This window comes from Vicugna pacos, chromosome X, assembly GCF_048564905.1.
Source record: "Vicugna pacos chromosome X, VicPac4, whole genome shotgun sequence".
Classification (NCBI taxonomy): Eukaryota; Metazoa; Chordata; class Mammalia; order Artiodactyla; family Camelidae; genus Vicugna; species Vicugna pacos.
This window is the reverse complement of record NC_133023.1, coordinates 43,836,520-43,864,078: the sequence shown is the minus strand read 5'-3', so window position 1 is coordinate 43,864,078 and position 27,559 is coordinate 43,836,520. Positions and strand designations below refer to the sequence as shown.

The 27,559-nt window shown below is 41.0% G+C and overlaps 1 protein-coding gene across 1 annotated transcript; it reads left to right on the top strand.

Annotated features, from left to right (window-relative positions):
* Positions 1–2,613: 2,613 nt before the first annotated feature.
* Positions 2,614–27,305, top strand: ALAS2 (5'-aminolevulinate synthase 2). The gene is made up of 11 exons (XM_006219290.4): positions 2,614–3,402; positions 10,301–10,496; positions 11,162–11,284; positions 12,110–12,220; positions 14,627–14,849; positions 15,402–15,586; positions 18,033–18,212; positions 20,720–20,884; positions 21,449–21,717; positions 23,624–23,786; positions 26,918–27,305. The coding sequence occupies exons 2-11, from the start codon at positions 10,316–10,318 to the stop codon at positions 27,079–27,081; spliced, it is 1,764 nt and encodes a 587-aa protein (XP_006219352.1). The 5' UTR covers positions 2,614–3,402; positions 10,301–10,315; the 3' UTR covers positions 27,082–27,305.
* The last annotated feature ends 254 nt before the right edge of the window (positions 27,306–27,559 follow it).

Sequence of the window (27,559 nt, the reverse complement as noted above, 5' to 3'; positions counted from 1 at the left end):
GTCTACCCAAGCAATAGAAATAAAAGCAAGAATAAACAAATGAGACCTAATGAAACTTACAAGCTTCTGCACAGCAAAGGAAACCCTAAGTAAAACAAAAAGACAACCTACAGAAAGGGAGAAAACTTTTGCAAATGATGAAACCAACAAAGGCTTGATCTCCAGAATATATAAGCAGCTCATTCGACATAGTAAGAAGAAAACAAACAACCCAATCCAAAAGTCGACAGAAGACCTAAGCAAGCAATTCTCCAAGGAAGAAATACAAATTATCAATAGGCACATCAAAAAATGCTCAATATCACTCTTTATCAGAGAAATGCAAATCGAAACTACAATGAGGTATCACCTCACACCAGTCAGAATGGCCATCATTCAAAAGTCCACAGATGACAAACGCCGGAGAGGCTGTGGAGAAAAGGGAACACTCCTACACTGCTGGTGGGAATGCAGTTTGGTGCAGCCACTATGGAAAACAGTATGGAGATTACTCAAAAGGCTAGAAATAGACTTACCATATGACCCAGTCATCCCGCTCCTGGGCATATATCCAGAAGGAACCCTACTTCAAAAAGACACCTGCACCCCAATTTTCATAGCAGCACTATTTACAATAGCCAAGACATGGAAAGAGCCTACATGTCCATCGACAAATGACTGGATAAAGAAGTGGTGGTATATTTATACAATGGAATACTATTCAGCCATAAAATGACAACATAACGCCATTTGCAGCAACATGGATGTCCTTGGAGAATGTCATTCTAAGTGAAGTAAGCCAGAAAGAGAAAGAAAAAATACCATATGAGATCACTCATATGTGCAATCTAAAAAAAAGTGAACATAAATACAAATCAGAAACAGAATCATAGTCATAGAATACAAAGTTGTCGTTGCCAAGGGGGCAGGGGGTGGGAAGAGACAGACTGGGATTTCAAAATTTGTAGATACTGACAGGCATATGGAGAATAGATAAACAAGATTGTACTGTATAGCACAGGGAAATATATACAAGATCTTATGGTAGCTCATAGTGAAAAAAATTTGACAATGGATATATGTATGTTCATGTATAACTGAAAAATTGTGCTCTACACTGGAATTTGACACAACATTGTAAAATGAGTATAACTCAATAAATGTAAAAAAAAATGAGCAGAGGAACTGAATAAGCATTTTTCCAAAGACATAAAGATTTCCAGTAGGGACGTGAAAACATGCTCAACCATCACTAATCATCTGGGATATACAAATTAAAATCACAATTAGATATTGCCTCACACCTCTCAGAATGGCTATCTTTAAAAAAATAAGAAATAACAAATGTTGCTGAGGATGTTGAGAAAAGGGAACCTTAGTACACAGTTGGTGGGAACATATATTGGTGTAGCCACTATGGAAAACAGTATGGAGGTTCCTCAAAAAAATTAAAAGTAGAACTGCTTATGATCCAGCAATTCCCTTCCTAGTTATATATATATCAAAGAAAAGGAAAACATTAATTTGAAAAGATATATTTACTCCAATATTCATAATAGCATTATTTACAATATTCAAGATAAGGAAGCAACCTAGTGTCTATTAACAAATGAACAGATAAAGAAGTTGTGGTATACATATACCATGGAATATTACTCAGCCATAAAAAGGATGACTATTGCCATTTGCAACAACATGGGTGAACCTAGAGGGTGTTATGTTAAGTGGAATAAGTTAGACAAAGAATGACAAATACTGTAGGTTTTCACTTATATGTGAAATATAAAAAAATAAATGAATGAATATAACAAAATAGAAATTGACAGATATAGAGAACAGACTAGTGGTTGCTAGTGGAGAGAGGGGTGTGGTGGGGGTAAGATACAGAAAGGGGATTAAGAAGAACAAACTCCTAGATGTAAAACAAATAAGCTATGAGGATTTAATGTACAGCATATGGAATATAGCCAATATTTTATAGTAACTTTATATGAAGCATGGTCTATAAGAATATCAAATCACTATGTTGTATACCTGAAAGTAATACAATATTGTAAATCAAGTATACTTCAGTTAATTTATTATTTTTTTACAAATGGTGTTGGCAAGTTGATGAGAGAACAGATACACACACACACACACACTCTTATGCACCATTATTGGGGCTGTATACCATATGCATAGGGTAGATTGTCAGTATCAAAAATGTAAATGTCTATATACCCTTTGACCCAGGAATTGTTTTTTAGGCTGCTACTACATAAAAATATTCTCACATATGACCAAACATATTTATTGCAATATTATTCATAGTGGAAGGAGGAAATAACATGGAAGTAACCAAATTTCCATCAATAAGGGAATATTTGAATAAATTATGGTAACATTCAGATTCTGGAATATTATGATTCAACTAAACAGAAAGAATTTATATGGAAAGACATACATGGCATATTAACATGTGGTCAAATGGGAAAAAAGGAAATTGTAGATTAGAATGATCCCATTTATGTAAGTATGATATTAATGATGATAATCTGGTATACAGATGTAACTGCCTGGTTATGACATAGTCCCACTGCCCTAGGATTGAGAAGGGAAGGAGAAGAAGATAGGAGAAAACTAAAAGAGAATAAGGAGAGGGTAATAGAAGAGAGGAAATAGAGAACTTCAAAAATTTAACTGTATATTCTGAAAGGGAGAATAGTGCTTAAAGAGTATAGATTCTGGAACCAGGTTGCCTGGGGTAATAGATAGGTTCCGTACTTACAAGCTGGGTAATTATCAATTAGTTACTTCACCTCTTTGAGCCCCAGTTTCTTCATCTTTAATGTGGGGATGGTAGTGCCTATTTCATAAGGTCCTTACAAGGATGAGCCAAATTAATCCATAAAGCACTTAATGAAAGGTCTGAGCATAGTAATAAGCATTCAATCAACATTGACCAGGTACTGTTAAGCGCTTTATGTACATGTTACTGAACTGTTACAATGACCCAGATGTCGTGTATGGAAGCAGATGGTTACAGAGCCCCTCCCTGTTGTGCTACAGTTGTTCTGAATTTTATTGCCCTCCTTTTACAGTTGAGGAAAATGAGGGTCAGAGAGATGGTTTTCCTTAAGGTACCCTAGCCATATAGGGATGGTCTGATTCCAACGCCCAGAAAGCTCTTCCTACTCTAGAGGGAGAAGAGAAAGAAAATAGAAAGAAGACAGCCATTGCTGGGTGAGGGAGGAGGCAAGAGGGGACTACATTGGGTTTTATCTCTGGCAAGGGCCTGAGATACCTTTGGGGCCAATGCAGGGCCAGGCCAGCAGAAGGCAGAGTGGGTGGAGCTGAGCCAAGGGGGAAGGGATAAAAGCCAGGTCCTGACCACAGTACCCACCCACCCGTCGTTCGTTCGTCCTCAGTGCAGGGCAACAGGTAAGAACTGCTTTCAGTCTGGTGCCCTCTTTCTTGGTCTGCTTGCTTACCTCAAAGCTGTATACGCTGACCCTCCAGCCTGACTAGATCTGACTTTAATCTGTTGCTTAGAATCTGTCACTCTTATTTTCTTTTTCCCCTGCTATGTCTCTTTCTGTCTTTCCCTGTTTACAGCTTTCCTTTGTCTTTTTCCTCCTTGTTTCCTCTCTTTTTTAGTTTTCAAGATGGCTCACTTCATTACTCTCTGACACTATAGCTTTCTCTTATTTTTCCTTTGTCTGAGTTCTTTATGTATCTTTTCCTCTAAATCTCTCTCCTTTCCATCTCTTTCTTTCTACTCTGTATCTCAGTCTCTGTATTTCTGTCTCTTCCTTTCCTTCTGTGTCCCCCAGGAAGATGTCTTGATATTTCTTCTGGCAATTCTCCATTCCTCCCTCACTTTGACTCCTTCTCTCTGCTCAGCTGACAGCACTGCTCAATGGGTCAGAGCCCAGGGGGCCAGAGGTAGGAATAGAAAAATAAGTGAATGTGGGGATGATGGGAATGATGAATTGGGTAGGGAGAGATTTGAAGGAATTGAGAGATGAGTAATTAGCAAAAACAAAGGGTGAAGGTAGGAGAAGAATGTTGTGTCACTAAAATGGCCCAATGCTGAAACTCAATAGATTTGTATTCCCACAGTGTGAGACCCTAGGCAAGTCCTTCACACTCTGAGGAAAAGGGCTTTGCCTATGATTTCAACAACCTCTTCTAAGTTTGATTTCATGGTCTTGTAAATGTTTCCATCTCTAAGAATTTCTGATTTTGATTCCAGGTATCTAAAAGACTCTATGATTCTTCCGTGATGGGGAGAGGGTGCTAGGAAGGGAAGAAAAGCCTGATGATTCCAACTCCTGAAGAGAAGTGACCACATCTCCTCCAGACTTAACTGATTATTGCAAAGCAGGCCACAGAGGGGAGAGAGGGGGCAAAGAACACTGCAATGAGTGTTTCCGGCTCTCTTCTCGGGTAGTATTGTGTTGGCCCCTCTGATCTCTGGAACTGCAGATTGGCTGTTGACATCAGAGAGGATTTTAAGGTGTAGGGAAAATCTTGTAGTAATGGTGTCACTTGGTCCAATAAGTTATCTTTTGGGGTGAAAGCACTGTTTTAAGAAGACCCCTAGTAAAGACTGCTACACAATGATTGCATAAGTTGTTAAATGGTAGAATGAATGAATGAACAAATGAATGAATGTTCCTCAGTGCCTGAAATTCCACTTCAGTTAGAAATTTGTTTCTTTGGTAAAGGCACTGGTCACAGTTCAAAATCAAATGCCCCAGAAAGGAACCTGTTAGTGCAGCAGAGTGGATTGATGTCTGGAGTCAGGCTCTCAGTCAGGAAAATATGTAGTAATATTTGAATCATAGATCCATAGTGGTTAAGTTAGGAGGCTCTGGAACCAGATTAATTAGGTTCAAATCCTGTTGCTGCTACTTACCAACTCTGTGACCTGAACAGGTTACTTAATCTTTTGGGGCCTCAGTTTGTTCATCTTTGAAATAAAGTTGATATTAGTATATACCTCACAGGGTTGTCATGAAGATTAAGTAAATCAATGTATGTGAAGCATTTACAGAGGGGTTGGGCACAGTGGTGAGACCTCTGTGAGTTTGTCAAAATCTGATGGAACCTATGAAATTATCTAGTCGAATGTCTGTGGAGAAACTGAGGCCCAGAGTGGGAAAGTACAAAAGCCCAAGGTCACATAGTAATTTGTAACAGAATAAGGAGAAGAATTAGGATTGAGACAAGAATCAGGGTAACAGACCTGGTCTGGTGTATTCATGATGTTACTTCCCTTGGCTATATCTTCACTTTCCCTACAAATAAAATGTAGAATAAGAAAATAGTAGATAACATTTTTTCAGTATTTTCTCTGGGATAGGCACTCTTCCGTATACTTTACATAGATTATCTTACTGAATCTTCAATATTGAACAAGATTGTCCTTGTTATTACTATATTTTAAAGATATAAGACATAGAACAGAGACATGATTTTTCTAAGGTCCAGAGCTAGTCAGTGGTGGAGACAGGATTCAAATGCAAGTAGTCTGGCTCCAGAGGCTGTGCTCTTAATACCCTAAATTGCCTAAAATACTCACTTGATTCAATTTTGCTCACTCCAATCTCATGATAGGTAGTGAGGTAGCATGGAAACAGAGCTCAAGGTAACTAGACTACAAGGTTATGGGTCATTAAGTTGGGCAGGCAGAGTGAGGCAGGGCAAATTCCAGGAAAAGTGTATCAGAACAGATAAACTGAAACTGAAGCTTGAAAGAATTTGATAGTTCAACAAATTCCAAGAAGTGGTCTATGTTTTCCCAGGTCTCTGAGAATATCATGGCTAAAAGTCCCTTAGAGACGATGTATATATAGATCTTCTGTTTATAACCTGGTGGGAGGGATTCACCATCATCCCAAGGCAGGACTAGACTTTGCTTCCAATCTTGGAGGTTTTCCTTCACATTACATACCCCAATTTTTCTGTCATTATTATTGTTAATGCTGGGGAAAGGAATTTGCAGGAGCCTGGAACCTGGCCATCTGCCTTGCCTGCCTCTCCCTGGGACATCCACCCTGCTTCACCACCAATAGCCCCAGCCAGATGCTCAGACATGATTCTAGAAAGGAACTCCTCTTCTCTCCCACACCCTGGTCTCAGCTTGGGGAGTGGTCAGACCCTAAATGTGATAAATGCTGGGAGCTTTATCTGTGTTCTGCAGGCTCAGCTCCATGATCTTGAGCCTTTGCAAGCAGGCAGGGGAAGGGAAACTCGTATCTCTAGATATGAAGTAGGCATCAAATCCAATTCACTACCTATAAGTATATAAGTTAGAGGCAAATTCCTTACATTTGACAGCTGATGAAAGCTGAGACCCAAAGAAGATAAGTTACTTTCCAAGATGTGCAACAAGGAGTTGGGGAGCTGGAATCGAAATGAGAAAAACTAACATTCATTGAAAACTTACTATGTGCCAGGCACTGTCCTACAGTCTTAATATGAGTTTCATTTAGTCCTTTCAACACCGCTTGGCCTTTCCCAATTTCAGGACCTACACTCCCTACCCCCTGTACCAACCTATGCTCCTATGACAGCCTGTGAGAGTTGGAGGGAGGATGCTCTGGGGTGGAAGAAGAGGAAGAGATTGCTTTGTGCGTTAAGGGGAGGGTGCTTGCTCTGTGAGATCTAGAAGGGAGGGGTATTGTTCTGTAAGAGGTAAAGGAGGTTGCCATATTGATGACACGGCCACCAGTTCCTCCTGCTCACTTGTCCCCCACAACATAAGGCCCTATATGTTAGAGGTGCTGTTAGGTTCTACTCAGTAGCTTTCCTGGTGGTGGCAGAGCCTTAGTCTTCCCACATTCCTCCATCTCTGTCCCATTGTCCTGTCCCATATCCTTTCTCACCCTCTGATGCTGGATCTCCAGTTTGCCCTTTTTCTTTCTTTTCCTTTTTAAACTGAAGTACAGTCAGTTACAATCTGTCAATTTCTGGTGTACAGCACAATGCCCCAGTCATGAATATACATACATATATTCATTTTTGTATTCATTTTCATTAAAGGTTATTATAAGATCTTGAACATAGTTCCCTGTGCTATACAGCAGAAAAATTTTTTAAATCTATTTTTATATATAGTAGCTAACATTTGTAAATCTCAAACTCCCAAAGTTATCCCTTTTCACCCCCTTTCCCTGGTAAGCATAAGATTGTTTACTACGTCTGCGAGTCTGTTTTTGTTTTGTAGGTGAGTTCATAGTGTCCTTTTTTTCCTTTTTTTAAAGATTCCACATATGAGTGATATCATATGGTATTTTTCTTTCTCTTTCTGGCTTACTTCGCTTAGAATGACAATCTCTAGGTCCATCCATATTGCTGCAATTATTTTATTCTTTTTTATGCCTGAGTAGTACTCCATAATATACTAGTGTATAAATATGTGGTGTATAAATATCCTATTACCCAGTCATCTGTCGATGGACATTTCGGTTGCTTCCCTGTCTTGCAGTTTGCCATCTTCTTTTCATCTATTTCTCCCTCTTGCTCTCTCTAGCTCTCCTTTTCTTTGTATTTCTCAGACCTCCCTCATCCCAATCCCCAACCTACCTTAACCACCTCACTGTCTCAATCCTTTGATCTTGTCTCTACTCCCTTGTCCTTTCACTCAGTCTCACTCTCCTCTCCCTTAGTAGAGCCAAGTTCCTCTCCCCATAACTCTTCCTTATTGTTCTCCCCAACCCCCATGATCTCTGACAGCATTTCTCCTTTATCTTTGTACCTGACTGACTCTACCCCTACTGGATTCTCACCTGCTTTCAGTTTTCTGAGTCTTCGTATATTCCTCCATGCTCCTTGATCTCTCCTTATGTCTCTTTTGTGTCCCTCTGTCTATCTGTCTCTGACTCCACCTCTAACCTGTGACTCAGTCTCTCTCTCTTTCTCTCCTTCTCTCCTCCTCTTCTCTCTTTCATTCTCTTTCTCTCATCTCAGTCTCTTTCCCAGTTCTTCTGTATTTCCCATCATCATCTTGTCCTCCACTTTTCTGGATCAGTCCTCTTCTCCCTGTTCTTATCTCTACCTGTCCCTTTTCCTTCTGGCTTTGATCTTTCTCTTTCCCAAAATTTCTGTTCTCCTAATAACTCCACCACTACCATTACACCTTTGTTCTCTATTACTTTCCTACTTTTATCTTTCCTATTTTTTCTTTTCTTATGACTCTTCCCCTACTCTCCTTCTCTTTCCTCCATTTGGGTCCTTATTGATTCATTAATTTACTCCCAAATTCAACAAATATTTATTGAATGCCTGCCTCTATGTGTATTTGATTATTTTATTCTGATCTTCTCTCTGTCCCCTTTCTCTCCTCTGTCTTAGCCTCCACCTCTTTCATTCAACCACAGATTTGTTTCCTCGACTCCCTGGGTCTTGCTTTCACCTACTCCTCTCTTTATGCTTTTCCTAAAGCCAGGGGGGAAATCCAACAACAGTAAAATGCCAGTCTGGTGGCACATGGTGCCCATTTGTCCTATTCCCTGAATCTACTTAAGCTTAGTACCTGAGGACTCAAGCTCCTTGCCTCTCTGGCTGAGCCTGCTCAGGAAATACTCCAAGCCAAGTCTCAGGAGCCCTGGTCAATGGAATCTGTCTGCATTAGCAGGCTGAATATTCATTTGGCTGAGGCCAATATTCTTAGAAAGATTCATAGCCTTAAGTGATGATCAAAGGATTGGTGGGTTGTCAGCTCTCAACCTGCCATATACAATTACACTTCAATGATCCTTACCATCACAGAGGGGGTCAGTGGCAGAGTCTGAATCAGAATCCAGGCTTTCTTTTTTTTTTTTCTTATATTCATTGTCACATTTTTTTCTCTCTAAGCTACCATAAGATCTTATATATATTTCCCTGTGCTATATAGTATAATCTTGTTTATCTATTCTACATTTTGAAATCCCAGTCTATCCCTTCCCACCCCCCACCCCCTTGGCAACCGCAAGTTTGTATTCTATGTCTATGAGTCTGTTTCTGTTTTGTATTTATGTTTTGTTTTCATTTGTTTTTTGTTTAGATTCCACATATGAGCGATCTCATATGGCATTTTTCTTTCTCTTTCTGGCTTACTTCACTTAGAATGACATTCTCCAGGAGCATCCATGTTGCTGCAAATGGCGTTATGTTGTCAGTTTTTATCACTGAATAGTATTCCACCATATAAATATACCACCACTTCTTTATCCAGTATTCTGTTGATGGACATTTAGGCTCTTTCCTTGTCTTCGCTATTGCAAGCAGTGCTGCTATGAAAATTGGGGTGCAGGTGTCTTTTTGAATTAGGGTTCCTTCTAGATATATGCCCAGGAGCAGGATTCCTAGGTCATATGGTAAGTCTATTCCTAGTTTTTTGAAGGATCTCCAAAATGTTTTCCACAGTGTCTGTATCAAACTGCATTCCCACTAGCAGTGTAGGAAGGTTCCCTTTTCTCCACAGCCTCTCCGGCGTTTGTCATCTGTGGACTTTTGAATAATGGCCATTCTGACTGGTGTGAGGTGATACCTCATTGTAGTTTTGATTTGTATTTCTCTGACAGAGAGTGATATTGAGCATTTTTTGATGTGCCTATTGATCATTTGTATGTCTTCCTTGGAGAATTGCTTGTTTAGGTCTTTTGCCCATTTTTGGATTGGGTTGTTTCGTTGTTTCTTATTAAGTCATATGAGCTGCTTATATATTCTGGAGATCAAGCCTTTGTTGGTTTCATTTGCAAAAATTTTCTCCCATTCCATAGGTTGTCTTTTTGTTTTACTTACAGTTTCCTTTGCTGTGCAGAAGCTTGTAAGTTTCATTAGGTCCCATTTGTTGATTCTTGCTTTTATTTCTATTGCTTGGTCTACCCAAGACTGTTTTAGGAAAACATTTTGAGATGTATGTCAGATAATGTTTTGCCTGTTTTCTTCTAGAAGGTTTATTCTATCTTGTCTTATGTTTAAGTCTTTGATCCATTTTGAGTTTATTTTTGTGTATGGTGTGAGGGAGTATTCTAGCTTCATTGATTTACGTGCTGCTGTCCAATTTTCCCAACACCAGAATTCAGGCTTTCTGACCTCCAGTTGAAGCTCTTTCCTTCACTCCTTTTGCCTAATGGTCAATTTCCTATTTCTTCCTTTCTGATGTCCTATTGGCACATTTTAACATTGGGAAAGTTCTTACCCTGGAATGACAATAAGGGCATATCTGGGAAGGGCAGCAAGCATTGGGTGAGAAGCTAAAGGCAAAGGACCAAACACAGGAATGACCCTTGGCTTATGGCCAGGTCTTCATAGTGGAATCTCATCTCTTCCACATCTTCTGCAGAACTTCGGGCTCAAGATGGTGGCAGCAGCCATGTTGCTACAGCGTTGCCCAGTGCTTATCCGGAGCCCCACAGGCCTCCTGGGCAAGATGATTAAGGCTCACCAGTTCCTGTTTGGTATAGGACGCTGTCCCATCCTGGCCACCCAAGGACCAATCTGTTCTCAAATCCACCTTAAGGCAACCAAGGCTGGAGGAGGTAAGAAGACACCGCTGGCATATGAAGGGAGGGGAGAATGGATCCTGGAGATATTTCAAGGTTTCAAGTCATGCCAGTCATTATTACCTAATAATTGGGAGGATTCATGTGAAAAGTGTCAAGGAAGAATGAGCTGGCCTAAAAGTACACCTGGACTCTGATTTCTGGCAGTATGTCTAAAGAGTCTCTCATGCCCTCATGCTCTATATACTTCAGTCATGCTGAAACTACTTAAAATTGCTTGGATTAACTCTATTGTTTCAAGTTTCTGTGCCTTTGCTCCTGTGAAATGACCCTTTTCCATAATCTTTACCAGTGTATCTCATACTTTTCATGCAACACTTAAATTGGGCATCACCTCTTTCCTCTATGAATCTTGCCTAGACTTCTAGCTTTTCCAGTTCCAATTCTTGGTCATGTACCTTTCCTCTTCTAGCCTTCCATAGCCCATGTCCTCCCTCCCATCCCAGCACTATTCATAATGTGTCTTCAGGATGTGTGATTCCCAACAACTTAGGAGCTCCTCTAGCATAGGGACCAGATACATCCATCTCTGTGTCTCTACCATAACCTGAGATAGAACTTTGGAATATAGTATTCTCAGTGACCATTGTTAAACTTACAGCTAGAAATTCACTGCCACTTACTCTCTTAACTTTGCATAGACTCTCCATCTTGGGCCAAGAGCCACTGTCCTTTCATGCTGTCAGAACTCCAGGATGGCAAGAGTAATATTGTGCAGAAGGCAGCTCCAGAAGTCCAGGAGGATGTGAAGACTTTCAAGACAGGTTGGAGTTAAGTTCCTCCTCATCTAACTTCTAAACCTAATGCTTGAATTCACTTCATCATGGTCCTATGCTAGGCTAATCCAAGGGCAGCTAGTACACATTCCATGATGGGAAGTCCAGTCTTTTCCAGGGGAACCATGGTAAGCAATAGCTTAGACTGTACACTGAAATGCACCCTCCCCAACACACACACACATGCTTCTGTAACTTTTAGCTGTTAGCCTAAAATGAGCCCTCTAGAGTCCTACCTCCTCTCTCCCAAGTGGCTAAATGGACCCCAAAAGGCTGGGCTCCCACATTTAAGCAATATTGCTCCATGACAATCTGGATTTGCATGAAAGAGTAAGTTTTGGTAGCAGTACATCCTTTAGAAGGGCATGGAGCCCAGGTCAACTCAATTGGTGCAGATCACTCAAGATAATCACCTTAAAAGGTGACTACACTGTCAACATCTTTAATGGGCTTTTGGGGGATATCATTAAGGGTAAAATTTTCAAAACTGAATTGTAATGACTTTCAGAAAAGAGTAAGATACATTGTCCTGCCAAGTGCAACACCCAACATTGCTGCCCCAGTTACCTCACCCAAGGGAAAGTCCTGGTGGGAAGAAGTGTAATTCACTTTATGAAGGGTTTCTTGACACATAAGTCTCCACTTGGGGAGATGAGAAGGAGCTCACTTTGCAGAGTATTTATTTTCTCTGCAGAAGGCTTCCCTACTTCCTAACCTTGAATTTTTATATGTTGTACTGAGTTTAAAGAGGTTATCACATGCTTTATCCCCCACCCCCTCTTCATGGCCAATGAATCCTATACTCCCTTTCAGACCTGCCCATCTCCCTGGCCTCAGCCAGCCTGAGGAAGCCATTCTGCAGTCCCCAGGAACCAGGGAAAATTTCAGAGAAGGTCACACACCTGGTTCAGAACAACATGACTGGTGAGTTTGCCGAGGTGGAAGTAGAAGGGGTAGGAATATGAAAGGAATGCTGAAAATGGCTTCTACCACATAGAGGAAATGACAAGGAAGCACTTTAAAGTCAAAGGGAGTCTAAGCTTAAATTTCAATGCTGGCACTTGCTAGATCCGTGTCCTTTGGAAAGTAAGTCACTTCCCTGCAGTGAGATTTTAATACAGCAACAGGTTATCATAAGAAGGAAATAAAATTACATTTATGGAAGTGCTTCTAACTTGTTATGAGGCCTCATTTCTTCTTAGGTTTATTCCTAGTAGTTCTTCTCTGTGATTCCCTCAAAAACTCTCATCTTTCACAGAGAGCCTTTTTCCCTCTGTGGTATGTGTTTATATTCATTTTTCATGATTTCACATGATTCATTGTAAACTATTTTCAACAAATACAGAAAAGTATAAAGAGAGAAATTTAAATCAGAGTTTCACCATCTACCATTAACTTTTTGTTAAATTTTCTTTGAAATATTGTCTTATGACTAAACATATACACACACACCTCCTACACTTCCCTCTACACACATGTTTTTATTAGAAATGTGATCTTATTCTACCCAAAGTTTGTTATTATGCTTTGTTCACTTAACACTATGTCATGGGCATTATTCCATGACTCTAAACACAGAGCTGCATAATTATTAATGGTTGGAGTGTGTTCTGTAGCATGGATGCAACATCATTTAGTTCATCAAGCACCTATATTTCAGGTAATTGTTTCCAATTTTTTGTGTGTATACTTCCAGTTTCCATTTATATTGGTTTTATGTACATACAAATGTACCCAAGATAATGCATAGCATTATCTTAGACTTAGTATGGATATACTAGAGATTGTTTAGGTATTCCTCTATTGGGTTGCTTCCAATTTTTCCTATTACAAACAATGGTGCAACAAACATCCTTGAATATACCTCTTCATGTACAAAGGTAAGTGTTTCTCTAGAATAGAGATTAAGACGTGGAAATTCTCAGGATGTAAGGGTGTGTACATTTTCAATATTAATAAATATTGCCAATTAGCCTTCCAAAGTGGTATACCTGTTATCAAAAAGAGAATCCATTTTCTCACACACTCTCCAGCACTTGATATTACCAAATTTTTTAAATCTTTATCAGTTTGATGGGTGAAAACTTATTTTTGCAGTTTGAATTTCTCTGATTAAGCATCCTTTCTACATTTACTGAATTGTCTGTTAATACGTTTCGTCAATTTTTTCTACTGGGTTTAACTTTTTCATAGTAATTTTTCAGAGATTCTAAAAAATAATTCTGGATATCAATCATTTTTCTGTTAAATATGCTACAAATATTTCCCTAGGTATGTCAACATGTGCATTTAAAAAACTCTTGGTATATATTTCCAAACAGCCTTGCAGCAAAGATATTACCCATTTACATCCCTACCACATAAGCTGCCATCTGCAACAACCAAGATTTCTGTCTCATGTATAGAGTTCAAGAGTTTAACAAGTCCTTTGGCATACATTATTTCAATTTGTCCTGAAAATAGGGTTGCTCCATTTTGTAATGTTAGTGGTTAAGGAAGTAGACTCTAGGTCACTTATTTGTAGGCTACTTACAATGCCGTATGACCTTGGTCAAGTTATCTAACCTCTATATGCCTCAGTTTCCTCATTTGTAAAATGAGATACTAAAAGAACTATCCACATAGGGTTGTTGTGAGGAATAAATGAAATAGTATCTATAAAGCTTCTAACATAGGGCATTACATGAAATAGGCACTCATTCAATGTTGGCTATAATAATATAACTAAATATTAGCTATTACTACTACTACTACTACTACTACTACTACTACTACTACTACTACTACTACTACTACTACTATAGTCATAATAACACTACTATGTTCCAGACATTAGTTTGGGTGTATTACATTCTGTTTGTCATCAGATGGTCACAATTTTACAAGGAAGATATTATTAGCCCCATTCTACACAGAAATTGAAAACAAGAGGGTCCTTGACTTGCTCAAGATCACACAGCTAGGAAGTGGCAGAGCTATGACTAGAAACTAGATCTGTCAACGCTCTTTACAGTAAAGCTGGAAGTAGTGATTCCAGTAAGGAGGCTGCCATACTAACCTTGGGAAAAGAGATGAGGCCATGCCAGGGGTAGGAAGCCTGAGTGAATGTATAAGTAAATTACTAAGTGAATGAGCCAGTGAGTAAGAAAAGGAATGGTTGAATGAAGTAGTATAGAGTTAATGTGGACCAGTAAGCTAATGACTAATCAAAGAAATGAATAAATGGAAAAAGAATTGTAGAACTCAAAAATCAACAGCATGAATAAAATATGGACTAACCAGGAAGTTATTTAAAATGAATTCTTTCCATCCCCATCTCTACTCCCACAGGAGACCATGTCTTTGAGTATGACCAGTTTTTTAGGGACAAGATCATGGAGAAGAAACAAGACCACACCTACCGTGTGTTCAAGACCGTGAACCGCTGGGCTGATGCATACCCCTTTGCCGAACACTTCTTTGAGGCATCTGTGGCCTCAAAGGATGTGTCTGTCTGGTGCAGTAATGACTACCTGGGCATGAGCAGGCACCCTCGGGTCTTACAAGCCACACAGTGAGTAGAAGGGTCTGAGCCATGAGGTGTGGGGATACATTTAAAGAGCCAAAGCCACATATGGAAGGAAAAGGCAGATCTGGCAGTGGAAACTTGGGTTCCACCCACCCCTCTTGTCCAACGTCCTCCAGCAAATCTGACCCTCAGACATGAACTAAGTCAACAAACTATGCTTTCCAAACTCTTTTGTGTCCAGTGATATGGAGAACAGGATGAGAAATTGAGCCAAGCCCACTCCCATGAGCTCCTACTCTGGCAACAGAATGAGTATTACCAGAGATGTTGTGCAACCTCCTCTTGAAGGTCTTCCAAGCTAGTCAAGTTCAACCTAGCTTCTCCCTCCATCCCTTCAGCCTGAGAAGGCAGGTCCCTTTCTCCCCATCATCCCCATCCTGCCCTCTGCTTGGTCATAGAGGACATGGTTCATACAGGACATGGTTCATACAGAATCACTAAGTTGATATTGACACCCATCAAGGAAGAGAAACTTACCCAGTTCCTCAGTATCTGACAAGGGTTCTTCTTGTCTCCCATCTGTTTTCTCCTGGCCAGAGAGACCCTGCAGCGTCATGGAGCTGGAGCTGGTGGTACCCGCAACATCTCTGGTACCAGTAAGTTTCATGTGGAGCTGGAGCAGGAGCTGGCTGAGCTGCACCAAAAGGACTCAGCCCTGCTTTTCTCTTCCTGCTTTGTGGCCAATGACTCTACCCTCTTCACCTTGGCCAAGATCCTGCCAGGTAAGCCTGTGGCCTGAGCTTTGTTCAGGGCTGGTATCCTGCACTTACTGTCTTACTGTCTCCATCACTCTTCTGCTGTTTTCTAAGTTCACTTGCTCCCACTGCCCTTCCTTTTCCCCCACCTTATGTATCCTCAGCACTGGATGAGTATGTCCCTCTCCTTTCTCCTCTTCTGCACATAGGCTCAAAACTACTACTGAGGAGCTCTGCCCAACCTCACAAAAAGGTAACATCATAAATTTGTCACTTCCCAACTCAACTGGACTCTTAACACTTATAAATACATAAGTCCTCTTATGTCCCTATATCAGCTTTTTCAAACTTTCTTCCTCCTTCTAAAACCTGTGGCTACCTCCTCCTTCACTCTTAGCAAATAGCCTCACATCTTACATCACAAAGAAAACAGAAGCCACCAAACAAGAACTCCTTTAACTTACAGCTATCAAATTTATCTGATTGTTCATCTACCCTTCTTTCATTCTTTTCTTTTACAAATTGAAGACGCATCTCTCCTTCTGCCCAAAGCCAGTCCCTTTGCTTGTACAGCAGATCACATCTGGATCCCATCTTCCTACTCTCCCACTCTAGCGAATAATGTCCTCAACTCATACGCGTGTCATCTTTCCCTCGCAGCCCAACCCCAGGTAAATATAATTCTCTATCTTCTCTATGTCAATCCTTGTCTTATGTAATTGCTCAGATGGTAGCCACATGGTCCCCAACCTCTACTAGGTCCTCTATGCTCTCTGGCAATCCTGTTTCTACAGTCAGCTTTCCAAGTCTCGAGGGAAGCTTTGCCAAATCCCCATTCTCCTCAGCCTTTTTACACCTCCACTTCACCTTTACCCACAGCAGATAACCTCACCTTCTACCACACTGAAAATAGAAGATCCCAGGCAACAATATCCTCAGCTCCTTGCCTCAAACTCCTTACAAACTTATGAGCATTCCCACATGTCCTCTCCTTGCTCCTTCTCTCCTTTCAGTGGAAGAGTTGCCCTTTTTCTTGTTGACTAATCCTTACGTTGATGCTCTGTGCCCTCTACCTCCTCAGGAACCTTGATCTATGAGTTTCCTCTCTCCCTCCTGTATCTTCAGCCTCTCCCTCTCCTCAAACATGTTGAAGTCTCTTGCATCTCATAAAACCATTTTCCCCTCATCACTCTCTAGCTACTGCCCAATCTCTCTTCTCCGTATAACAGGAAAACTGCTTGAGAGAAGTCTCCACATTTGCTATGTACTTCCTCACTTCTTGCAGATTTTTCAGTACACTGTAAACATCTCCATTGCTTCTCAGAAACTTTTTCTGAGATCACATGTAACCCCAACTAAAGACAACATCTTTGGGAATTTTTTCAGTGAACCCCCCTCTTCAACCATTAGAATTCAACTTCTTGCCATTTCCTCTGCCACATCCTAGCCTAGACTAACATAATTTTCTCAATTTCACGTTTGCCTTCCTACAATATGTTCTTCACAGCAGTCATGATATTTTAAAAATGTAAACCTATCTTTATTACTCTCCTGTCTCAAACCCTTTAATAGATCCTCACTGCCCTTAGGACCAAATCCAAACTCTTTATCATGCCTTTTAAAGCCCTCAATAATCTGGTCTCTTTCTACCTCATCTTTTGACATCCATCCTCTCTTTCATTCAATAATATATTCATTCATATATTTATTCACTTATAAATCAGAAATTTGTTTTTCATCCATTCATTCAAGGAAGGTTTACTTAGCCTTAATCTGGGTACCAGAAACAAAAAGATAAAAAGATGTGGTTCCTGCTCTCAAGAAACTCCCAGTCTACTTATCTTTCACAGCAGGTCCTCCAGAAAGTCACGCCTGACTTCTGCAGGTAGAAGTGATCCCTTACTCTAATGAAAAGCCAAAGTTCTTTGATGTCAGTGCAGCTTGGGTGGGTCAGGAATTAATTCTCTTCACTCATTTCTCATCTCTACCTATTTTTTCAGCATTGTCCAGTTAAAAACCCCTGCATTTCCAAAAGAAAGGTCTTCCCCTCTCTGGACCTTAGCTTCCTCACATGTACATTGAAGGGACTGGATTCCATGGTCACTAATGGCCCTTCCTGCTCTGACTTGTCATGAGCTTATGACAAGTCATGTGAAAGTCTGATAAGTATCTACCCTGTAACTATAACCAGAGGGATGCTACCTACAAGAGGTAGGATTTCTCTTAGACCAGGAAGAATTTTGCATCAGCCCAAGTCAACAAACATTCCCTGGGTGTAGGAGTCAGAATTTCAGGGCAGAAGAGTTCTTCCAAGAGAGGAAGAGGTGTAACAAAGGCTTCCAGAGGAGGGAGAAGCAGAGCAGAATCTTCAAAGGGAGGAAAGGATTGGCTCTCTGCCCCTGCCAGGTCAGTCCTGACATTGAAGTGTGAACACTGGGACAGAAGCTTAAGAATTATGCATCTGGCTCTTCAGGGTGTGAGATTTACTCGGATGCAGGCAACCATGCTTCAATGATCCAAGGTATCCGCAATAGTGGAGCAGCCAAGTTTGTCTTCAGGCACAATGACCCTGAACACCTGAAGAAACTTCTAAAGAAGTCCAACTCTGAGACACCCAAAATTGTGGCTTTTGAGACTGTTCACTCTATGGATGGTATGTAAATGTGTGAGTACATGTTTACTAATATTAGTCTCATGAAAACCATGATGATAATGATAACAGCTAACATTTATAGAGTGCCTATTATTGCGCCAAGCAAAAGTACTACTATTTTATATGTATTAATTCACTTAATCTTCACAATTCTGTGAGGTGGGTGCTATTATTATTTCTATTTATTTATATGAGGAAACAGACACAAACAAGTGAAATGACTTGTCCAAGGTGACACAGCTGGTAAATGCCAAAGGATAGAGGCAACTATTACACTGGTCTCACAGGTTAAAAAACTAAAGTTCAAAGACAGCACCCAATTTGTCTTGATTGGCTCAGTAAATTTGTGCCAAGGTGAGTATTTGCACCCTAGGATGTATGACTCCAATTCCTTCACAGGATATTCCCTCCATTAGAAATGATGTGCAAATCAGTCATCCCAGTGTCTAGTTTCTGCAATGGAAAATTTCACAAACCACTGCCTGGGAGAGTTTTCAAGATCCAGTACGAAGTATTGGAATCAAAATAGGTTTTCAAGTCAGGCAGACCCTGGTTCAAATCCCACCTTTGGCACTTCCAGCTCTAAGACTTGAAAGAGCTCTTCAACTCTCTGAGTTTTCCCTAAGGTAAAATGTCTCCTTGTAAGAATTAGAGATGATGAAAATCATTCCATTTATTTTGATCTAAGTAGGAAAAAAAATGACCTTGACTCTTCTACCACTTTTCTTTTCCCAACTGAAACCATGCTCATTCTGTTGCTGCCCCTCTTTAAGCAGAAATCATCTGTTTTAGGCATAACCTTCTGGATTTATTAGAGGGAAGAAATTCTCGCTTCATTTCAATTTGTCACTTTTCCAACTGAAACAAAGGGGAGTCCACAGTATTCCCTGAGTTAGTCAATGTAAGTGCCATCAGCATCATGTAATGATGCACGGGGTGTGGAATCAGATTATCCATGTTCAAATCCCAGCATCACAATTTACTAGCTTGGGCAAGTTTCTTAATTGCTCTGTGTCTCAGTTGCCTTATTTTTTTAAATGGAGGTGATAATAAAAGAGTAACTGTGAGAATTAAGTGAGTTAATATATGTGAAGAACTTACTGTCTTGCCCTCTCCCACATTCTACAACTAGCAATAAAGTAAAGCCATCCCATGATTATATTTCTACCACTAAGACTACTCTAATTCATTACTTCTCTAGTAGAAACCATGTTGGGACCATTCTAGTTCCTTACATTTGCAAATGAACGGTTCCTTATTTTTTTTTGGTGGAAACTCTTCCTAAACTGTCAATCATAGGGCCAAATTACCCCCATTGAAGTGATGCTTGAGCCATCACACTATCCTCTTTATCTTGGGCTCCAACTCCTGTGGTTGCTTCCCTTCATGTTGTCCCACCAGTTGTTCACATACTTTAATCCTGGCCTGGAGTCCCTGTTCCCACCTGAAGAAGTTACTTCTGTATTCCAGCTCCCTGCACCATCAGTTTCCAGGGATAGGGAATGGCAGTGGTGTGGATTCTCGTATATGCAGAGTGGTCACAAAGTCTGTATATGATATTCACAGCCATTTGAAAACCTTATAAACAACTATCAACATAGCAGATATCTAGAAAAACAGGGGAAAGTGGTAAATCTGCATGGAAAATGTAGAGAAACATACGGATTACATCTAATTCACTTTCATTCAATAGATTGAGCCTGACATTGACAGAGATGAGAAAGAAATACATTCCCACAGAGCCACAGAAAAGACAGAAACAACAGAGGCACAAAGAAACTCAGAAAGAGACACAAAGATACAGAGAAAGACAGAAGTCAGAGAGGTAGACATAAAAGGACACAAACAGTGAGAAAGATAGAAGTGAGGGAGCTGAGGGAGGGAATGAGGACAAAGAGACAGAGAGAGAGGAAGGGGAGAAGAGAGAGAAAAAAAACAAAGGCAGGGACAGAAAAGTAGAGCCATAGAAACAAAGATAGAAATGGCTACAAAAAGAATGAGTGACAGAAATCCAGAAAGACAGAATCAAGGAGGACCAGTAAAGAATAAAGATACTGACAAGGCTGCCAATAGCACCGGGCTGAGGGGGTGAGTGGGATCTGAAATCAGGACTACATTAACCTGGAGCAAAAGGTGGCTTTTTTCCATTTATTTAAACAAAGGCATCATATAGGCTAGTGCCAACCCTAGATGGAAATACACAGACTTGCAGGGGAAAAAAAAGAAGCAGAGAAGCTGGCAAATAGCATAAACAAGAGGACAGATTTTATCAGAATGAAGTAAAAATAGACAGACAAGCCATAATCTCAAACGGGAAAACACACACACAGCTTGGGTGGGAGTGAGGTGGAACCAGTCAACAGATATAAACAGGTTTGGCATAATCTCAACTGAGGGCACACACACTCCCTCTCTCCCATCCCAAAGTAGTTATGGGTCTCAAATTCCATGCTGAGATGAAACTGGGGAAGGGTTATAATCTATCCCTATTTGTTGGGTTTTCTCAGGTGCCATCTGTCCCCTTGAGGAGTTGTGTGATGTGGCCCACCAGTATGGGGCTCTGACCTTCGTGGATGAGGTTCATGCTGTAGGACTATATGGGTCCCGGGGTGCTGGGATTGGAGAGCGTGATGGAATTATGCACAAGATCGACATAATTTCTGGAACTCTTGGTGAGTGAGTCCCTTGGGTTGCCCTTACATACAATCCAGAAATGAGGCCCCTGGAAAACCCTTTTCTTCCTCCTCCCCAAAGCTGCAGGAGCTATTATGGGTAGAATTTATAGCTTCAGGCTATGGAACTCCTGGATCCTATCCTCCCATTCCCACCCTGCTGCACAGTTGCTGAGAAAGTGTGGCAGGATTTTTGAGCTGGGCCAAATAGCCAGGTTCAACTCAGTGAGTGGAGAGTTGTGGTTCTAAACTCTTCCCCCACCCCAGCCTCAAGCTTCATTTTTACCTCCACTTTTGGGCCTAACCAGTTGAAGGTCTCCACCCAGCTCCTGCCTATCTAGTCGTTGCATATGGCAGGACTTGTAAGTCCTATCTCAAAGCAGCAGAATTATCAGCTCTGTATGCCTTGTCATGGACAGGAGAGATGAACAGAGCCCTGGGAAGGGAGTCTGGAGCTCCAGCTTCTGGTGTACCTCCTTGTGTCACCTGGGGTATGACCCTGTTCCTCATGAGATTGATAATGGGGTCTGTGCATATCATCCTCCTTCTCCTCCCTGTCTCCAGGCAAGGCCTTTGGCTGTGTGGGAGGCTACATTGCCAGCACCCATGACTTGGTGGACATGGTGCGCTCCTATGCTGCTGGCTTCATCTTCACCACTTCACTGCCTCCCATGGTGCTCTCTGGGGCTCTGGAATCTGTGCGGCTGCTCAAGGGAGAGGAGGGCCAAGCCCTGAGGCGGGCCCACCAGCGCAATGTCAAGCACATGCGCCAGCTACTAATGGACAGGGGCCTTCCTGTCATCCCATGCCCCAGTCACATCATCCCCATCCGGGTGAGAGCCCCACCCTGTCCCTTGCCTTCTCCACTTATCTATTCTGGGAGCCTCCACACACCCAGCAAACTGACACCTGCTCCTGTCATCAACTCTTTGCTTTCTTGTTAACCACCCTCCTTACTGCCAGCTTTGTTAGCCTTTTTGAACAATTATCAGCCATTCTGGATTAACCAGTCTTGTTTTGTTTTGTTTGTATTAGCTGTTGCTTTCTTGTTAACCATCCTTATTGCCAACTTTGCTACCCTTTCTGAAAAATTATCAGCCATTCTGGATTAATCACTCTTTATTTTTTTGGCATTAGCTATTATCTCATGCTTATTAGACTGTTCTGACCCTCACAATACTGAATACTGGCCTATAATTCAGTGTTTATCAAACTGTGGCTCACGACCATTAATGGGTTACAAAATAAGTTTAGCGGGTTATGACTATCATTAAAAAATACAATAGAAAATGTTGGGGTACATCACACATAGTAAGGGTATCATTTCATAAGAAATTTATTTCAGTTGTATATTTGTATACATGCATGTTTATGTGTGTATAGTATGGTCATGGAGTGAAATGTTCTTCTTACTGAGAACTAGTTAGAAAATATAAAATCAAAAGCCATGGACTAGCTGCTATTTTGGATTCCCAACTATGCTTGAGTGTTTACTGCCTTTAAAAATGAACTGCTTTCTTAAATGACATCTATTAGTGTGTGTCAGAAAGTTGAGTGTGGGAAGGACATTTTTTATAACTGTTTTATGGAAGAGAAAGAGTCACTGTTCCCTGAGCTAACCCAAAGTTCCCTTGAAAGACTACTTTTGTAAATATGTGTTTTTTTAATTAACTCAGTGACGGTACCCCAGAGGTGGCTTAGCGGGTTTATCTTCTTACCCAGAACCATCCCCAAATTAACATACTAACTAAGCAAAACCAGTGCACTTGCTCTACAAACAGCTTCAAGACATGGTCCCTAGCGCCACCTCCTTCCAGCCCCATTTAAAAAAATTTTTTGAAGGATAGGTGATTTACAATATCGTGTTAGTTTCAGGTGGGGTGACTGAGTTATATACATATATATATATATATACATACACATATATGTATATGAGTTATATATATATATATATACACATACACACACACATACATATATATATTTTGTATATATAAATACAAATATATATACACATATATATAACTGAGATTCAGTTATAAGTGATTCAGTTATATATTTTTTTCAGATCATTTTCCATTATAGGTTATTACAAGATATTGAATAAAGTTCCCTGTGTTATACAAAGTATATCCTTGTTGCTTATCTACTTTATGTATAGTAGTTTGTTAATCTCGTACTCCTAATTTATCACTCCCTGACCCCTTTCCCCTTTGGTAATCCTAAATTTGTCTTCTGTCTGTGAATCTGTTTCCATTTTGTTTATAGATTCATTAGTATTATTTTTTTGATTCCACATATAAGTGATAGCATATATTTGTCTTTCTGTCTTACTTCACTTAGTATGATATTCTCTAGGTCCATCCATGCTGCTGCAAATGGCAATATTTCATTCTTTTTTATGGCTGAATAATATTGCATTATATATGTCACATCTTCTTAAATTAATTGTCTGTTGATGGACACTTGAGTTGCTTCCATGTCTTGGCTATTATAAATAGTGCTGCTATGAACATTGGGGTGCATGTATCTTAAATTTGATTGCTGACTCCAAACAACTCCTTGATAGAAATTCTGGAGCTGCCACTGACTAAGCCTCTTATGAAAAACTATGTCCCCAAACTCAGTGGCATTCCTTAATCTGGTTCCCTCCACTTGCTTAATGGAGATAGTGATAGTGGGACCAGGGTGGCAGATACTAACAGGGCAGATATTAACAGTTTTTTCTCTTGAGCCCAGGTGGGTGATGCTGCACTGAACAGCAGGATTTGTGATCTACTGCTCTCCAAGCATGGCATCTACGTGCAGGCAATCAACTACCCAACTGTCCCCCGGGGTGAAGAGCTGCTGCGCCTGGCACCCTCCCCCCACCACAGCCCTCAGATGATGGAAGACTTTGTAGGTAGGTCTTCAACATGAGTGCCTACAGCACTCTTCTTCCCTTCAGCCCCAGAATCTGAAGAAATTGAGAGAATGGATGCCATTCAGTTTAACAATATATTTCTGGAACATCTATTGTGTGCCAGACCCTATACTAGGGTCATAAATGAATGAGAAACAGTCCCTAGACTCAAAGGGCTTCAGTCTGGTTGAGAAGGCCATAGCAGGCCCAGTGACTTCAAGGGGTGATCTAAGTTCAACAAAGATAATACATGGGGGAGTTGTGAGGGCAGAGAGAAGAGGCCTGACCCAACCTGTGGGATTCAAGACAGGCTTCTTAGTGGAGATGACACCTGAGCTGAGTCTTGCAAAGGTGTGTGGTATTGAACCAAGAGAAGAAAAGGGGCATGGAAGGGGTATTCCAAGCAGAAGGAAAAGCATGAAGAAAGACAAGGAGGAGGGTGAGAAGTAGCCTGGGATATACCAAGAACAATAAGCAGGTGTTACTGGAGTGCAGAGTAGTAAGAATGGAGTAGGGGAGGGGAGTATCTGTCTATGAATCTACAATGCAAGATTTACAGGCTTGTAGAGCTGACTGAGTAGCTTGGATTTTATCTTTAAAGATACCAGTTTAGTCCATTCACCTAAAGTTAACTCGGTTCCTACTGAGTGCAGGGCCTGGAGTAGAGCAGGTTCTCATTCTAAGTAGGCAGTTGACGATATAGCAAAGGAGACAGACATAAAGATGGATGGTACTGGTCCAGTGTGATGAGCTCCAGTACTCTGTGAGCTGGAGGGAGAGTGCTTATGTATGGCTAGCAAGGGTAGGAAGGGTGAAATTAAGGAGGCTTTGTGACTAAGGAAATCCTTCTGCTGCACCTTGAAGTATACATGGTATGGTGTAAGGACACTCCAGAATAAGGGAATTCCATAGATCTAGAGATAGGAAAAGAGGGCATGCATTGTTAACAGTCATTCTGTTTGTCTGGAGCAGAGGCAGAGTGAGAGTTCAAGGAAGATGGGTAGGTGTCATTCATTCATTCACTTAAAAACATCAAATAATGCTAGCCAACATTTATTAAGTACTTACCATGTGCCAAGAACTGTTCTAAACACTTTACATGTATTAACTCATCTAATCCTCATGGGGTAGAGGTGGTATCATAAGCACTTCATTTTATATATGTGGAAATTGAGGCATAAAAAACACATAATAACTGGTCTAAAGTCACACAGCTACTAGATTTGAACTGGGGAGTCTGTCTCTACCTCCTTGCTCGATTTACTACCTCTCTGAGCTGATGATCCAGACTTCTGGACCTTTTGCTGTCTTTTCAGTTGCTCTGGGCTTCAATTATAGAACTCTCAGTACTTTCAGTTCTCCAAGTGCCCATGTATGCTGAGCTTTTGCAGGAAAGAAATATGAGAGAGAGGCATCCACCCTGACTCCACCAGTCAATCCTTCAACCTCACAGCCAACCCATTGTGAAATCTTACAAACGTTCTCTATAATCTCAAATCTGCTCTCTTTTCTCCACTGCCACTTCTTTCATCCATGTCAATGGATTTCTTCCTAATAAATTTTCCTGTTTCTCTCTTGCTTCCTTTTTAATCCCTTATCCATAATGACCACCAGAGGGATTTTCCTAAAAACCTGATCATAGAGCTCCCTTGCTTAAATCTCTTCATATTTCCCTATTTTTGAGGCTACAGCAGTAGTTTCCAAGGTGAGGCATGCAAGATGATCCAAAGGGTAAGGGGATTTATTAGAATTTCATGTTTACTTTTTATCTTAAAAATAGGAAATTAAGCATTATTGATATTGATCGCTAATATACAATGATACATGTAGAACACACATAGATTGGGGATGTTAGAACTTTTGTACTGAGAGGATGTAGAGCCCCCAAATTGGAGACCCCTGGCCTGTAGAACAGTCGAAGCTCCCTGGCATGGCATTCAGTAGCCTCAACAAGCTGACCTTTATGCCCTCACCTCTTCCCCACAGTGATTTTATTTCTCCAGCTACACAGAATGACTTATATTTTCCTCATTTTGCTCTATTCACTTATCTCTGGGACTTTGCTAACAACGTTCCCTTTTGATTGGAGTGCCTTCCCTCACCCCTTCCTCTGGCTTATTTCTTTTCATCTTCGAGACTTAACCAGGCATCCTTTCATTCATTCTTTCAACAAATATTTGTTGAGTACCTACTGTGTGCTAGACACTGTTCTAGGTGCTAGGGATCCAGTAGTAAACAAAACAGACACAAAATCCCTATCATTCTGGAGCTTACATTCTTATGGAAGGAGATAGTCAAAAACAATTTAAAAATAAGCAAATTAAATAGCATGGTAGTTCTAAGCGCTATGGGGGGGAGCACAGAAAAAAAAGGGGATAGAAAGTGCTGGGAGTGGTGTACAGGGGCTAGTTTGGAGGAGGGCTGTAGCATTAAATAGTGTTAAGGGTAGAGAATACCAAGTTGACACTTCAGTAAAGATATGAAGGAGGTGAAGGAGTTAGCTGGGCAGAAATCTAAGCGGAGGGCATCCCAGGCAGAGAGAACAGCCTAAGACAGGGAAGACCCTAACACAGGAGTATTCCTTTGGAATTTGAAGAACAATAAGTAGATGAGTGTGGATGGAGTTGTGTAAGCAAGAGGGAAAGAGAAAATTGAGGGGAGAAGGGCAATGTGGGGCCAGCCTATATAGGGGACGGTAGGTCATTGGAAGGATTATAGCTTTAACTCTGAAATGGAGTCTTCTGAAGGATTTAAGCAGAGGAGTCACATATCTGACTCGGGTTTTAACAGAGTTGCTCCGACTTCTATGTTAAGAATAGACTGACAGAAAAGAGTAGAAGCGGGGAGCTCCATTAGGAAGCCACTGTAATATTTCAGGTTAAGAGTTGATAACGGCTCAGGCCTGATGGTAGCATTAAATGTGATGAGAAGTGGTCAGATTTTGAAGGTAGAGTCAATGGTATTTACTGATAGATTCGATGTGTGGTAGGAGAGAAAGAGAAAAATAAAGGAAGGGCTCAAAAATTTTTGTACTGAGCAACTGGAATTGCCATCAACTGAGATGGGTAAGGCTCAAAGTAAGATTAAGACCTACTCTAACAGATTCTTTCCCTCCCCCCCCCCACCTGCAGAGAAGCTGCTGGCAACCTGGAATGAGGTGGGGCTGCCCGTCCAGGATGGATCTATCGCTGCCTGCAACTTCTGTCACCGTCCTGTGCACTTCGAGCTCATGAGCGAGTGGGAACGTTCCTACTTCGGGAACATGGGGCCTCAGTACGTCACCACCTATGCCTAAGAAATCAGCCGCATTAGATCCCCACCCCACCTGCACTTCACTTGGGGTTGGGCCTTCTCCTGTCCTCTGCTTTGTTGTGTGCCTCTAGCTGACTTAGGTCTTAAAATAAAGAGCAAAATGCAGTATTTGTAGCCCTTTGTTTGACAGAAAGCATACAACTGCATTATACCTAACTCCCTCAAACAAGTGACAGAACCACGAGGAAACCACAGATCACCTGTTCGTCTGACCATCCCATTTTACTGACAGGGAAACTGAGATCCAGAAAGAGGAAGATGGCCGAAAACTACAGTGAGTTGCACACAAAGCCAGGACACTTGGCAGGTTTGTATGAAATGGTTCTTTCCCCATGGTTTCAACAAAAATTCAAGGATTGACTCTTCACTGGTAGGCCTTGCAACCTAAGCCCCAGGTAGCCCCTGAAGCCAGATGTCATCACCACAAACCAACCATGGTTCCCCAAACCCTCGGAGGTATT